Raw genomic sequence first — 17,281 nt, forward strand, 5'->3', positions numbered from 1 at the left:
AATGTTTGGATAATCCATTCAGCGATTCTAAGGTATTTGTTTTTCGAGTTCATGATGACTTTTTTTTATGGGATTTAAGTAGAATCTTTTTGGGATCCAAGAATTTTTTTTCTAAATTTAACGAAGAATCTTTTATGGAATTCAAGAAGCATCATTTCTGGAATTCAAGACGAATCATTTCTGAGATTCTACAAGAATTATTTTTGGATTCTAGGAAAATCCTTGTTGAATTCTAAAATGCAAGAAAATAATTTTCTGGGATTCTGCGAGCATCCTTTCTGTGATCCGATAATCTTTAATAGATTTGAAGAAGCATCATATCTGGGATTCAAGCAGAATCCTCTGAGATTCAAGAAGAATAATTTCTGAGATTCTACGAGAATCTTGTCTGGGAATGTAGCATAATCTATTCAGCAATTCTAATGGAATATTTTTTCGGTTTAACGAAAAATTTGTTTATGGATTCAAGTAGAATCTTTTCTGGGATTCTACGAGAATCCTAGATCTCATGGGGAATCTTTTCTGGGATTTTCGGGCATTCCTTTCTGTGATACTAGGGGAATCTTCTATGGAATTCAAGAGGCATCTTTTCTGGTATTCTACAAAAATACTTTCTATGATTCTAGTGGAATCTTTTTCTGGGATTCAAGGGTAATCATTTCTGGGAATCTGCGATAAGCCTTTCAGGGATGCTGAGGGAATCTTTTCTCAAATTCATATATTTTTTATCTGGTAGTCAAGAAGAATCATTTCGCAGATTGTACGAGAATAGTAGGATTCTCGGGGAATCTTTTCTGGGATTTTAGGACAATCCTTTTTGGGATTATATGACAATCCTTTTTGGGATTCTAGGGGAATCTTGTATGTGATACTAGGTGAATGTTTGATGGAATGCAAAAAGCATCCTTTCTGGAATTAAAGATGAATTATTTCTTAGATTCTACAAGAATCCTTTCTAGGATTCTAGGAGAATCTTTTCTGAGATTCTAGGAAAATCCTTTCTGAATTCTGGAATTCAAGAAAATAATTTTCTGTGATATATCAATAATCTTCTCTGGATAATCCAATCAATTCTGGGATTTTAGGACAATCCTTTCTGGGATTTTAGGACAATCCTTTCTGTGATACTAGGGGAATCTTGTATGGAATTCAAGAAGCATCTTTTCTGGTATTCTACAAAATAAACCTTCTAGGATTCTAGGGGTAAGCTTTTCTGGGATTCAAAAGGCATCATTTCTGGGAATCTGCGATAAACCTTTCAGGGGTTCTGAGGGAAGCTTTTCTCAAATTCAAGTAGTTTTTGTTTCTGATATTCAAGAAAAATCTTTTCGCAGATTGTACGAGAATAGTAGGATTCTCGGGGAAACTTTTCTGGAATTCTAGGACAATCCTTTTTGGGATTCTAGGGAAATCTTGTATGTGATACTAGGTGAATGTTTTATGGAATTCACGAAGCATCCTTTCTGGAATTCAAGAAGAATCTTTTCTGGGATTTTACGAGAATCCTTTCTAAGATTCTAGGGGAATCTTTCTTAATCCTTTCTGAAATTCAAGATGATTTTTTTCTGGGACTAAAGAAGGGGCCTGGGTCTCTACGAGGATCTAACATTCTTGAATCCCTTCTCCGCTACTGGGGGTATCCTCTGAGAATATTTTCTGAGATTCTACGGGAATCTTGTCTGGGAATCTAGGCTAATCCATTCAGCAATTCTAAGGGAATATTTTTTTCGGTTTCATGAAAAATTTGTTTATGGAATTCATAGAATCTTTTCTGTGATTCTACGAGAATCCTAGAATTCATGGCGAATCTTTTCTGGGATTTTAGGACAATCCTTTCTGGGATTCTTGGGGAACTTTGTCTGTGATACTAGGTGAATCTGTAATGGAATTCAAGAAGTATCTTTTATGGTATTCTACAAAAATACTTTCTAGGATTCTAAGGGAATCTTTTCTGGGATTCAAGGGGAATCTTTTCTGGGAATCAGCGATAAGCCTTTCAGGGATTCTGAGGGATTCTTTTCTCAAATTCAAGTAATTTTTTGTTTCTGATATTCAAGAAGAATCTTTTCGAGATTGTACGAGAATACAAGGATTCTCGGAGAAACTTGTCTGGAATTCTAGGACAATCCTTTTTGGGATTCTAAGGGAATCTTGTATATGATACTAGGTGAATGTTTTATGGAATTCACGAAGCATCCTTTCTGCGATTCAAGCAGAATCTTTTCTGGGATTTTACGAGAAACCTTTCCAGGATTCTAGGGGAATCTTTCTGAATCCTTTCTAGAATTCAAGATGATTTCTTTCTGGGACCAAAGAAGAATCTTCCCTGGGGTTCTACGAGAATTTAAAATTCTTGAATCCCTTCTCCGCTACTAGGGGAATCTGTAATGAAATTCAAGACAATTTCTTTGTGGGATTCAAGAAGAATCCTCTTGGATTCAAGGTGATTTTTTTCTGGGATTGTAGAACCATCTTTTCTGTGATTAAAATGGACTTTTTTTCTGGGATTCAAGAAGAATCATTTGTAGGATTCTACGAAAATTGTAAGAAAACATTTTATGAGATATTAATTGAATCCCTTCTGGGATTTTAGAAGACTTTTTTCTGGGATTCAAGAAGAATCTTTTTCTGGAATTCTAGGGGAATCTTTTCTGGAATTCAAGATGATTTTTTTTTCTAGGATTCAAGAAGAATCATCTCTGGAGTTCTACAAAAATCCCTTCTAAGATTCTAAGACAACGCTTTCTGCGCTACTAAAGGATGCTCTCTCCGATTATAAGGGAATCTTTAATGGAATGCAAGAAGAATCCTTTCTGGGATTCAAGAAGAATCTTTTTTGGGTGTCTACGAGATTCAATTCTGGGAATCTTAAGGAATCTTTTCTACGATTAATGAAGAAGATTTTTTTTTTCTAGGATTCTATGATAATTTTTGCAAAATCTTTTATGAGATACTACATGAATCCTTTCTGGGATTTTAGAGGATTTTTAAGTGAATCTTTTCTGGAATACAAGATGATTTTTTTCTAGGATTCATGAAACACCATCTTTGGAATTCTACAAGAATCCTTTCTAAAATTTTAGGACAACTCTTTCTGCGCTACTAAAGGATGCTCTCTCCGATTATAAGGGAATCTTTAATTTAATGCAAGAAGAATCCTTTCTGGGATTCAAGAAGAATCTTTTTGGGGTTTCTACAAGATTCATTTCTGGAAATCTTAAGAAAATCTTTTCTAGTATTAATGAAAATTTCTGGGGTTCAAGAGGATTTCTTTCTAGGATTCTATGATAATTCTTGGAAAATCTTTTATGAGATACTAGATGAATCCGTTCTGGGATTTTAGATGGTCTGTGATTCAATAAGAATCCTTTCTAAGCTTCTAGGAGAATCTTTTCTGTGATACTAGGGGAATCTTTAATGGTTTTCAAGAAGAATCTTTTCTCACCCCAAAAGGCCTGGGTTCAATCTCAGTCGGCGCCGCCGGGATTTTCTGAGGTATAAAATCTCTGATCACCCCTCCCTGGTAGTGTCGGTAGCATTGGTACTCGGTACGAAAAACTAGATCGACGGAAAACAAATCAAGGAAAAATAAGAAGAATCTTATAAAGGATTTTTTTTTTCTGGAATTCAAGAATATTTTTTTCTGGGATTCAAGAAGAATCTTTTCTGGGATTCTAGGGGATTCTTTTCTGGAGTTCAACAAGATTTTTTTCTTGGATTCAAGATGATCTTTTCTGTGATTCCTAGGCCAATTCTTTTTGAGATTCTAGGGTAATATTTTCTTTTATGGAATTCAAGAAGCATCCTTTCTGGGATTTAAGAAGAATCATTTTTGGGATTCTATTGGAATCTTTTATGGGATTTTAGGGAAATTCTTTCTGGGAATCTAGAGGAATCTTTTCTTTTATGGAATTCAAGAAGCATCCTTTCTGAAATTCTACGAGAATCCGTTTTAAGATTCTAGAGGAATGTTTTCTGGGATTCTAGTATAATCTATTCTGGGAAAAAATAAGGTTTTTTTTTTCTGGGATTCAAGAAAAATCTTTTCTGGGATTGTTTGAGAATCCTTGGAAACTTGGGGAATCTTTTCTGGGATTCTAGGAAAATCTTTAATGGGATTCTAGGATAATACTTTCAGGGATTCTAAGGGAATCTTTTCTCGGATTCAAGAGGATTTTTTTTCTGTTATTGAAGAAGAATTCTTTTTGGGAATTCACGAGAATCCTTTCTGGGAGAAGCTTTTTCGGTGATCTACTAGGGGACTCTGTTATGGAATTGAAAAAGCATTCTCTGGGATTCAAGAAGAATTATTTCTAGGATTCTGAGGGAAGCTTTTCAGGGATTCTAGGAAAATATTTTCTGAGATTCTAAGGAAATCTTTTCTGGAATTCAAAAAGATTTTTTTTTATGGAATTCAAGAAGAATCTTCTGGGATTCTTCGGGAATCATTTATGTGCAACTAGAAGAATCCTTTCTGTGATACGAAAGTAATCTTTAATCGAATTGAAGAAGCTTTCTTTCTGAGATTCAAGAAGAATCCTTTGGGAATTCACGAAGAATCTTTTCTGGGGTTCTACGAGAATCTTTCTGGGATTCTAGGGGAATCTTTTCTGGACATCTAGAAGATTTTTTTTTTCTTGGATTCAAGAGAATTTTTTCTGTGATTCTAGGACAATTCTTTTTTGGGATTCTAGGGTAATTTTTTCTTTTATAGAATTCAAGCAGCACCCTGTCTGGGATTTAAGAAAAATCATTTTTGGAATTCTATTAGAATTTTTTATGAGATTTTAGGAAAATTCTTTCTGAGATTCTAGAGGAATCTTTTCTTTTATGGAATTCAAGAAACGTAATTTCTGACATCCTACGAAAATCCGTTTAAGGTTCTAGAGGAATATTTTCTGGGATTCTAGTATAATCTATTCTGGGATAAAATAAAGTTTGTTGTTTTCTGGGATTCAAAAAGAATCTTTTCTGGCATTCTTCGAGAATCCTTGGAAACTTGGGGAATCTTTCCTGGGATTCTAGGACAATCCTTTCTGGAATCTTTTCTGTGTGGATAATCTTTTATGGATATCAAGAAGCATTTTTTTTGCATTCTACGTGAATTAATTCTAGGTTTCTAGGGGACTCTTTTCAGGGATTCATAGGAAATCTTTTATGGGATTTCAGGAGAATACTTTCAGGGATTCTAAGGGAATCTTTTCTCGGATTCAAGAGGATTTTTTTCTGTAATTGAAGAAGAATTGTTTCTGGGATTCTAGGTGAAGCTTTTCTGTGATACTGGGGAAATCCTTTCTTCGATACTAGGGAATTCTGTTATGGAATTGAAGAAGCAGTCTCTGGGATTCAAGAAGAATGATTTCTAGGATTCTAGGGGAAGCTTTACTGGGATTCTATGAAATTTTTTTCTGAGATTCTAAAGTAAGCCTTTCTGGAATACAAGAAGATTTTTTTTCTAGGATTCAAAAACAATCTTCTCTGGGATTCTTTGAGAATCATTTCTGTGCAACTAGGGGAATACTTTCTGTGATACTAGGGTAATCTTTAATCGAATTGAAGGAGCATTCTTTCTGCGATTCAAGAAGAATCCATTGGGAATTCAAGAAGAATCTTTTCTGGGGTTCTATGAGAATCTTTCTGGGATTCTAGAGGAATCTTTTTTGGAATCCTAGAAGATTTTATCTGCGTTTCACGAAGAATATTTTCTGTGGTTCTACGAGAATCCCTTCTAAGATTGTAGGAGAATCCTTTCTGCAGTACTAGGGGAATCCTTAGTGGTTGGTTGGTTGGTTAGTTATCATTATTAACGAGATTTTAAGCCAGACGCTGGTTCATCTTCGAGTGAATCTTTAATGGAATTCAAGAATAATCCTTTCTTGGACTCAAGAAGAATCCTCTGGGATTCAAGAGGCTCTTTTCTGGACTTAAAGATGATTATTTTCTAAGGTTCTACGAGATTCCTTTCTGAAAATTTAAGGGAATCATTTCTGGGGTTCAAGATGTTTTCTGGGATTCAAGAAGAATCTTTTGTAGGATTCCGTGATAATTCTTGGAAAATCTTTTATGCGATACTAGATGAATCGTTTCTGCTATTCAAGAAGAATCCTTCTTGGAAATCTATTCTGGGATTCTAGGGCAATCTTTTCTGGAATTCAAGAAAAAAAAATTCTGGGTTTTAATTGAGAAGAATCTACTCTGGGATTCTGCGAGAATCTTTTCTAATATTCTAGAAGACTCCTGTCTTCACTACTAGGGAAGTCTTTTCATTGATACTACGGAAATATTTATTCGAATTAAAGAATAATCTTTTCTGGGATTTGAAACGAATGCTTGGGATGCCAGAAGATTTTATTTTTTTGGATTTAAGAAGAATCTTTTCGGGGAATCTAGGACAATTATTTCTGGAATTGTAGGGAATATTTTCTGGGATTGAAAAAGATTTTTTTTCTAGGATTCAAGATAATCCTTTGTAGGATTCTACGATAATCCTAGGAACATTTTTATGGGATACTTCTTGAAGATTTTTTCTGGGGTTCAATGAGAACTCTTTCTAGGATTCTGGGACAACCTTTTCTGGGATTCTTGGGGAATTTTTTATGGAATTCAAGAAGATTTTTTTATTGGATTCAAGATTTTTTTCTAGAATTCAAGTAGAATCTTTTGCAGATTCTATGATAATTCTTGGAAAATCTTCCATGCGATACTAGATGAATCCTTTCTGTTATTCAAGAAGCATTCTTCTTGGAAATCTTTTCTGGGATTCTATGGCAATCTTTTCTGGAATCTTTTCTAAGATTCTAGAAGAGTCCTGTCTGCACTACTAGGGGAGTCCTTTCTTTGATACTAGGGAAATATTTAATCTAATTAAAGAATAATTATTTCTGGGATTTAAGAAGAATGCTGTGGGATGCCAGAAGGTTTTATTTTCTTGCTTTCAAAAAGAATCTTTTTGGGGAATCTAGGACAATTATTTCTGGAATTGTATGGGAATATTTTCTCGAAATGAAACAGATTTTTTCTCTACGAGTAAAGAGAATCCTTTGTAGGATTCTACGGCAATCCTAGGAACATTTTTATGACATACTTCTGGGGTTCAACGAGAACCCTTTCTAGGATTCTGGGCCAACCTTTTCTGGGATTCTTGGGGAATTTTTTGATGGAATTTAAGAAGATTTTTTGCTTGGATTCAAGAAGATTTTTTTCTTGGATTTAAAAAGATTTTTTTCCTTGGATTCCCGAAGATTATTTTGTTTGATTCTACGATGGTTCTAGGAACACCTTTTCTGAGATGCTTTTTTGGAATCCATAAAGATTTTTTTTTTCAATTGGTATTCAAAAAGAATCCTTTCTTGGATTCAAAAAGATGTTGTTTTTTCTATAAGCATTTTTTCTAGGGTTCATCGAGAATCCTTTCTAGAATTCTTGGTGAATCTTTTCTAGGATTCTATGGCAATCTTTTCCGGGATTCTAGATGAATCTTTTCTGGAATTCAAGAAGATTTTGTTCTGATTTTCAAGAAGAGTTTGTTTGATTCTACGATGATTCTAGGAAAATCTTTTCTTGGGATACTAGGGGCAGGGCTGGTAAATGTCATTTTCATTTAAAGATCTCACGCGATTTCTAGAGAGATACTTCTGTCACTATCACTGGATGAGAAAACGACGATAGAGATATTCTTTAAAATCTCATCGATTTTTTTTTTGTCACGACTGTTTTATAAACATCGCAATTACTAGCTCATTTATTGATATAATTATTACTTGTATCGCGGAAATCTGAAAAATATATTCACTCTACCGATTACATACTATTGATTGCCTAAATTCATCTAAATCAGATAGAAATTTTGATGTCAAAACCGTAAGAGAATTGTTCATGAGTGCTTGATCATTAGGGAATGACAAGAAAGCTCATTAAAGGTAGTTTCGTCTCGTGATAGTGAGACGACCTGTTTTCTCATTGTCGCATGATGGCCGTGATATTTTCCAGCTCTGAATAAGGGAATCCTTTTTGAGACTCAATACGATTTTTTCTGGTATTCAAAAGAATCATTTCTGGTATTCAAAAAGATTCCTTTCTGGGATACATACCCCAATATTTTCTGAGATTCTAGTCAAATTTCTTCAGGGATTCTAAGAATATCCCACCCGATTGTATAGAAGAACTACTGATTTATGTACAAACAAAGCTGTGTGTTTGTGATTACTTATTACAAACTTGACTAAACTGACATTATGATAACTTTGTTAGTTAATACTGATAAGCTCTACATCACAACCGTCGAGTTAGGGAGGATATTTACAGTGGAAAATTTTATTAAACTGTGTATGCCTGAATTTCAATCGACACAGAGTTGAACGGATTTCTCACTCAACTGTGTTTTTTGTCCTTCTGCTTTTATACAAACAAAAAAACGTTTATTACTTGGGAAACATTTCACTCCTTCACAGTCAAAAAACAATAACACCTTACCAGTCGCAAGAAACCCTTCAAATACACGTGAATGCCGAAATGTCACAGAAATCGTAAAACCAAATTAACCTATTTCTTTTTATTTTATCTCTATTTCCATTCGTGCGTTTCGCTTTGTTATGATACCGAACACAACACAACGATGATACCATCATCACCACCAACAACAACAACAACAACCCGAACGCCGGCACCAACTTCAATGACAATGTCATCAACACCAACGCTGCGCTGCTACAATCGTAAAAACAAAACAAACACACCTGGCCTTCTTTGACCTGCTTCCATCGCCACCACCTGACCACCTTTCTCGGGTGTCAAATTTCACGCGTGCATCCACGCACAACACACCGCCCCGCTCCGCCCACCACCCACCTTCAACTCTGCGGCCGCCTACTGCTGCTTTCATGCTGATAAATGGTGCGAATTTGTTCTTGGAAAACCAACAACTTCATCAAAAAATCGCAGGTTGCCTTCTGGTTCAGGGTAAGCGCCAAATGTAAACAAAACACCACGCTTGGATGGCTGTTTACGGATAGTGCATGACCCGCTCTTTTACTTCTAAGGCATCGTGATATCGACTTCCATTCCATCACGACGGCGACGAGCCACATTTCACATTTTCGCGGCATGATTTATTTCCCCCCCATTCGAGAGTTGAATGCATCATTTCACATCGTGCATTTTCCCATAGCTAGCCCAACATCATCAAGTCGAAAACCGGATGCATTCAATCAGAGAATTGCTACGATTTAAAGTGTGTTCTTCCACCATCCCCCGCCCACCCTTCTTTGCATTTTTCCCCATCATCCACTAAATGAACCTGGGAATAATATGGTTGGTAGATAGGCATTATTAGCGACGGGCGGATAGATCGCGCTCGCGATTCACTCGTTTTCACGTGACTTCCCAAAGGTGGCGCTGGCTAGACCTGGTCGGTATTTAGGTTCTACCCTTCCATTACAGTTGGGCACAGTTGGCGGTGAAAAGGGGGAAAGAAATGTTCATCATTTGCCAGGGAATTAGCACTCTTCCCGTCGTTGGTCGTCGTGATGAGAACGGGTAAACAAGTACGTACGTATGTACACAATATGGACGCGGAAAAAAAGATCCACTGATGGGATTAGAGTCGTGTAATTACCCGGGTCGTCAATTCGTGTCGATGTGTTTGTCTGAGATACACGTTTCGATGATTAGCTTCCGCGCGCGCTCTCTCTTTTATAAACTCCCGGTTCCAATTGGGATCATGAATGTAGGGAAACTAAAGAGTGGAATTATATAGGCTGTCTATGGTGAAAATAGTCATCAATCGATTCTCTGACGATGTTCCTATGTCAGACCTTGTGCCAAAACGCAAAGGTGATCATTTTTTGGATAAAGAGCTCGATTTCCATTTATGAGTTATCTCCGGTTAATCCGGTTTAACGCAAGTACAGCAATCGAACGAACACTGTATTTAGTGTATCATAAATCATAATCATGTTTGAAAATTCTCAGGATAGATTTTTGCGATTTTGCTTGTCATGAATGAGGAGAAACACCAATATGACCCAATATCAATGTTGGTCCAGCTGAGCAGTTCCACGGTAAATGACGAATCGGAAAAATTGGACCTTCACCGATTGGCGTGAAACTTTGCGTAATTGTTTGTTATGGGAAATCATTCACACTTTTACTAAATTCAGCCATTTTGGATTTTGTAAAATTTTCAAAATGGCGTACTTGAAATTTTCCAAAAAATCGTAGCAAGGAACCGGCATTTCTGATCGAAATGACGTCTGAGACAAATTCAGTTGTTCCTCTAAGAAATCGAAGAAGTATATATCCTGCGTTGTGTGGTCACTTTTACTAAAACAATGTCTTTAGGATGGTGTCTGTACAAAAAAAGCTATTTCCCGGGTAGTCAGAGTAGCTTCCCAGGAACCGGGAAATGTGAAATTTGTTAAATTCTACATCCCGCGTACGAAACACTAGTTCATATAGTATAGGCCCAATCTAGAAGTTTTCGAAAGTCTCAGAGTTTGAAAAGTTCCCTCCGATAGGCCATTCGTAAGCACCTTGCCGCAGGTGGGAGAGCTTAATCTCATGCTGCAGGCCCGCATGGGAGACTAAGTCAGTGATGGTATGACATATTCTTTTCATTAATTTTTTAGCCACGTCGTAGTACGTTTATATAAAGACACTGTCATCAGGTGTGATACAGGCTGGTTTTTCCGAAATTAATTCTTAAATTGGACGATACTAGTTAGATTAAAAATAATGAACATTATATTTGTATTCCATGTACTTTAGGGATAACGACTAAAAAGTGCGCCTTTCAATTGCGTGACGTACTTTCATCGTTTTTCTTTCATTAATTATGATTGAAGGAATAGCCAAAAATACCTTTATTGCAGTTGATATGACAAATAAGGGGGCCTCCCTTAGCTCAGTCGGTAAAAGCGGAGCTACAAAGCAAGATCATGCTGGAGGTGGCTGGGTTCGATTCCCGGTCCGGTCTAGGAATTTTTCGGGTTGGAAAATTTCTCGACTTCCCTGAACTTAGAGCAGGGATTCTGCTTGCAACACAATTATACTAATGCAAAAATGGTAGCAGGCATCGAAAGCTCTCAATTAAAAACTGTTGAAGTGCATCTAGAGCACCCCTCTTCCATGTTCCGAGTTGCCAATCGTAGTCCTTATTTCGTCGCGTCGGTCTGTGCCGAAACGATCCGTATTTCTTTCTTCAGTATTTGCAACTTTATGTTTTTTTCAAGGGTGGCTTGTTAAGCTTGCTCCGACTCCCTGTCTCGCCGGGGGACCATCGTGCACAGCTCTGTTAAGAGTCCCACGCTGGCACTCCTAAGGCCGACAACATAGTAGAAGCGATTCGAAGCGATTCGATTCGTTGGCAATAAGCGGAGCGCTTGCGTGAAAGCACCCTCTATGAGCGTTCTATGGGAATCGCCCAAACCAGCCATAGTGAAAGCGATGCGAAGAGGTGTAAAGCGTTCAGCAAAGCGACAGAGCTGTTCGTGTTGTGTTTTGACGCCTTCGAACGCAAGTGGACTGATTCTAGTGAGGAAAAATGGACACCGAAATTTGAACAAATATTTTGCACTGCGCGCGCGACTGTAATGTTTTCAAAAACGCTTTCACTATGTCATAGGTTGCTTCGCTTGCCGCTGCATTTCGCTTTGCCAATTGCTATCGCATCGAATCGCTTCGAATCGCTTCTACTATGTTGTCGGCCTAACATGGAGAACATACGCCGTTTTGAGCCGCGCCTTCATGGTGAACAGACGCTCGGGTTTGGTGAAGCATTTCCTTTACCACCGTACTATGGTTACCGCGCTAGTGTTCGCGTCGCACCTCTTCACTTTGCTATTGCCGGACTGGCAACATTGCCCAGGCTACGTCCATGTTTCAGCTGGTAGTCTTTTGTTATCATATGACTCGGGAGGCGTGAAGTAGGAACTTGTGAGGATCAGGGCTAGGTATTCCGCTCCTTCCAGGTTGTCAACTCACCATTTTGTTGTAAGTTGAGAGCCCGCAATAAGCTAATATGCGATAAGCAATAAGCTTGAAATGCGAAGTAGTATTGATTTAAAAAATCAAATCGTTTTACGGAGCTGGTTACTCATGGAGTATCCAAAGTAACCACCACGAAAGACCTGCGTACAAATGTACAAGATATAACGCATTTACCTGCACCTCGTTTTTAAAATTGGCGGTTTTGGGGAAATTACTACTGTAGAGCACTTCGCTTACTGTTTCACCTTTTTGATTCGCCGATTTTTTGCTCTTTCACTTCTGTTCTGTGCAGCTTGTTGATTCACCACATTGATTTCAATCTTCCTAATTTGCGATGGCATCTTGACGAGGACATTAATGGATTCATTCTTTCGAATGTATCTACTGAACTTTACAGAAGCCTTGTATTTACCAATTTACCGCAATATCTTGACCTCATTACACCGTCTTCTCCGCTGTTACCCGTAGCTAACCATCACACACCAGTTATTTTACTACTTGACAAGAGTGGCGCACCAATACTACTTGACAATCATGATCAATGTTTCAAATTTGACTATTCGGCATGCGACTTTGACTTGTTGAACTGTATTTTTATGGATATTGAGTGGGAACGATTATGGAATAATGGTACGGTAGATCAGATGCTATCAACTTTTTACCAATCCCTCTCGGAAGTTATCAACCGTCATGTTCCTCATAAAAGACAAAAATCGATATCTGTTTTCAACCAACCGCGGTGGACTCCTGAGCTACGTAACCTTCGTAACAATGTACGTAAGATGCGCAACCGATATTTCCTTACAAAAAATGGGTCCGACAAAGCTATACGCCGTGAGCTTGAGTTGGAGTACAAAGTCATTATTTCTGCAACACATGAAAACTATTTGCTCAGTCTTCAGTCAACCGGCAAGCAAAATCCTTCACGCTTCTGGGACTTCATCAAGAAACGGAAAGCTGGAAACGGAATCCCTGGCTCGGTTAACTTCGATGAAACAAATTCTCGTTGAAGTTCAGAAGCAGCCAATTTCTTTGCAACTTGCTTCAAGATCGTGTTTTTTACTAATCGCCCGTACAACGTCAAAACTGTTTTGAGCAGATACCGTCCCATAACATTAATCTACCGTGTATACAGTTTTCTCCAGACGAAGTTCGCTTGCCTCCTGTGTTTTTGAAGAACTGTGCCGCTGGCGACGCCCATTGCTGCTGGTTTCAACCGTTCGCATGGAAAACAGCGTCTATAGTACCTATCCATAAATCCGGAAGCTACAAGTGTGTCACCAATTATCGAGGTGTATCCATACTTTGTAGTCTCAGTAAGGTATTTGATAAACTGATCCACACAGTTTTGTACAGAGCTGCTGCACCGATCATCTCCAACAGAGTCAGCACGGTTTTATGAAGCATCGTTCAACAACATCGAACTTAATGTGTTGTGTATCAGCGATATCACGTTACATAGAATCTAAGCAACAAGTGGATTCGGTAATTGCTTGTATCGTACAGGGGTTTTACTCACACAACTTAACCGATTGCTTCACCTCGGTAATCCAGCTCATTGGTTTCTACCATCAGTCCGCATCGTGCTCTCTTACCGTGCGGATCTATTTGCTTTTTGCTGAATGAACTGTTACTATTACCTAAAGCTACAACAAATTTAAACAGCACTTTTCAGTGCGCAACCTGTAAAATGTCTACCTTGTTCAACTCTTATTCCTCTTCGATCCTTGTTTGGACCCTACCCGAGGTAATCCTTCTTGGATATCGATTTGGAAAATTCCTCTTCGATCCTTCAGATTCTTATAGTAATCTGCTTGGAAGTCGATTTGGATAAAAATTTACTGCCGCCATGGCGCCTAAACGCAAAGGAAAGGGTCAAACTCTTGATCCCCCTTCTGATGAAATTAATTTGAGTAATCAATTTGATTTACTCACGGATGATGAGAATGATCCATCATCGAAGAAAAATTCTAGTAAACTTTCCCGGCTTAATGTCAAGAAGGAAAAGATTCCCCCTATTGTGATAACCACTTCTGATTTCCATGCTCTTCGCATGGAACTTTTGAACTTCGTGAAAGTTAAGTTTTCACTACAAATTGGACCTCGGGGTGAATGTCGTGTATTGGCTGAAACCTTGGACGGATTTAAATGTCTTCTCAAGTATCTTACTGAGAAGAGGCACAATTTTTTTACTTACGACACCAAAACTGAACGTGTGTTCTCAAGGTTGTCATGAAAGGACTGCCCAGTGGTGAATCCCTGGATCAGATCAAAAATGAACTTGCAAAATTACTTGGAGTTGTGCCACTCCAAGTAATCAAAATGAAAATGAAATCCCGTCCTGGCGATTCGCGCAACGGGATTTCTAATGATTTTTATTTAGTTCACTTCAAGTCTAGTGAACTAAACAACCTTAAGGCCTTAGAAAAAGCTAGCCTTATGCTCCATGTCCGAGTGAAGTGGGAACACTTTAGGAAGACTGGAGGAAATTTCCAAAACCTCACTCAGTGCCGTAAGTGCCAGGGATGGGGTCACGGAACTAAAAATTGCTACATGCCAGCTAAATGCATGAATTGTGATGATTCCTCTCACGCAAAGGACGACTGTCTTGTGAAGGAAGATCCTAAGAAATTTAAATGTTCAAATTGTGGTGAAAACCACAAATCCAATTTTGGGAATGTAAGACTCGCAAAGCGATCCTACAATCTCGTTCTAACCGACAGGTAGGAAACGCTCCACGTTCCCGACCAGGTACAAAATCCTCTGCTGTTAACAACGGTCAGCGAGGAACAAATTCTACATTCGTACCCGTAGGTACAAATATCACCCCTGCTTCAAATGTTTCATCTGTACCTACCCCCTCGCTGCTAATAATGTTCAGCGAGTAAATGGATGCTACTATTGCAGCGGGTAGAAATCAAAATACTAACCAACGTAATTCTGACGGAAATTTGACAATTTTGACTTAGGAAGCATTACTGCCCCTAAAATGGAATTTTTACAGAAATCATTAATTGACATGATTTCTGATATGCTTAAATCTAACTCCATGTTTGATGCTATTCAAACTGGAGTAAAATTTGCAAACAATATTGTCATGACTTTAAAAATCAGTAATGGGTTTTAAAGCATTAAATACTTTAAATTGGAATGCTCGATCTCTTAAAGATAATGAAGACGAGCTATTTAACTTTTTGAGAGTTCATAACGTGCATATTGCCGTTATAACTGAAACGTTCCTAAAACCTGACCATAAGATTAAGAAGGACGCAAATTATTTGGTTTATAGAAATGATCGTCTTGATGGACCCTGTGGTGGCGTTGCCATCATTATTCATAGACGAATCAAGCATAAAATTCTTTCTTCATTTGAAACCAAAGTTTTTGAAACTTTGGGAGTTTCTGTTGAAACAAAATTTGGACAACTTACGTTTATAGCTGCCTATTTGCCATTCCAATGCGTAGGCCAGCAAAAGAATTTTCTCAAGGGTGACCTCCAGAAACTTACCCGTCATAGGTCTAAATTCTTCATTATTGGTGATTTTAATGCAAAACACCGCTCATGGAATAATGCTCAAAGCAATTCCAATGGTAATATTCTGTTTGATGATTGTTCTGCAGGTTATTACACTATTCAATATCCAAACAGCCCAACATGCTTTTCTTCTGCAAGAAATCCCTCAACTATTGATTTGGTCTTAACTGATTCATGTCATCTTTGTAGCCAATTGGTTACCCATGCTGATTTCGGTTCTGATCACCTTCCAGTAACTTTTGAAATATCCCAAGAAATAATTTCTAATCCCAACAGCTTTACTTTCAATTACCATAGGGCTGATTGGGAGCAATATCGAACATTTATCGAATATAACTTCGATCCAAACATTCCTTTGCAAACCAAAAATGAAATTTATTATGCTCTTGAATCTCTGACTACTTCTATAGTTGAAGCAAGAGCTGCCTCAGTACCAAAATGCGAGGTTAAATTCGATTCAATTATAATAGACGACGATCTTCAGCTCTTGATCCGTCTGAAAAATGTCCGTAGGAGACAATATAAAAGAACACGCGATTCTGCCATGAAAGTTATCTGGCGGGATTTGCAAAAACAAATTAAAAAGCGATTCTCTGCCCTGAGAACAAAACTTTTGAAAATAATGTTTCTAAATTAGAACCGAGTTCCAAACCCTTTTGGAAACTCACAAAAATTTTGAACAAACCTCAAAAACCTATTCCAGTGCTTAAAGAAGGTGGTAAAATTTTGATCACAAATTTGGAAAAAGATCAATTCGAGAGTTCCCATAATTTCAGTTTGGGTCTTACTAGTCCTATTGAGAATCAGGTTGCTCGGGATTTTCTGAATATTTTCTCTCGGGAAAATATTTTTGATGATTCCTGGGGGACTGATTTGAACGAAGTAAGGTATATAACTAAAAAGTTTCAAAATATGAAAGCTCCAGGTGATGATGGAATTTTCTATATCCTCATCAAACAAATTCCCAGAGAGTACCTTGTCTTTCTTGGTAAAATTATTTAACAGATGTTTCCATTTGGCATACTTTCCTGATAAATAGAAAAATGCAAAAGTTGTTCCAATTTTGAAGCCGGATAAAAATCCAGCTGAAGCTTCTAGCTACCGTCCAATAAGTTTGCTTTCTTCAATAAGTAAACTTTTTGAAAAAATAATTTTGAATAGAATGATGCTTCACATCAATACGAACTCAATTTTTGCAGATGAGCAGTTTGGATTTCGTCATGGGCATTCAACTACTCATCAACTCTTAAGAGCTACCAATTTAATTCGTTCAAACAAATTTGAAGGCCACTCAACTGGAGTTGCTCTTCTAGACATAGAAAAAGCATTCGACAGTGTTTGCCTTGCTAAATTTGGTTTGATTGCTAAATTGAAAAAGTTTAATTTTCCACTCTATATTATTAAATTAGTTCAAAATTATCTAACTGACAGAACCCTGCAGGTAAATTATCAAAATTCCAAATCTGATCGACTACCTGTTAGAGCAGGAGTTCCTCAGGGTAGCATTCTTGGGCCTATATTGTATAACATTTTCACTTCGGACCTCCCTGATTTGCCTCAGGGTTGCCACAAATCTTTGTTCGCTGATGACACAGGCATTTCCGCTAAAGGAAGAAGTCTTCGTGTTATTTGCAGCAGACTGCAGAAAAGTTTAGATATTTTCTCTTCTTATTTACAAAAATGGAATATTTCTCCCAACGCTTCCAAAACTCAACTTATAATATTTTCACATAAGCCTAGAGCTTCGTTTTTGAAAACTAG

General features: G+C 37.6%; 1 protein-coding gene across 5 annotated transcripts in view; it reads left to right on the forward strand.

The window, feature by feature from the left end:
- Nucleotides 1–17,281, forward strand: part of Prosap (prosap) — a 394,561-nt gene that overhangs the window by 156,691 nt on the left and 220,589 nt on the right. For 4 of the 5 annotated variants that reach the window (XM_065229416.1, XM_065229418.1, XM_065229414.1 and 1 more), the window contains one exon: nucleotides 8,941–8,958. The exons of the other annotated variant lie outside the window; for it this stretch is intronic. In XM_065229416.1, the coding sequence (XP_065085488.1) occupies nucleotides 8,941–8,958 (18 nt within the window). The remainder of the gene's footprint in view (nucleotides 1–8,940; nucleotides 8,959–17,281) is intronic. 5 annotated transcript variants of the gene reach the window in all.

Source organism: Ochlerotatus camptorhynchus, unplaced genomic scaffold (assembly GCF_037179485.1).
Source record: "Ochlerotatus camptorhynchus isolate MF236.1 unplaced genomic scaffold, CSIRO-AGI_Acam_v1.1 ptg000314l, whole genome shotgun sequence".
Lineage (NCBI taxonomy): Eukaryota > Metazoa > Arthropoda > Insecta > Diptera > Culicidae > Ochlerotatus > Ochlerotatus camptorhynchus.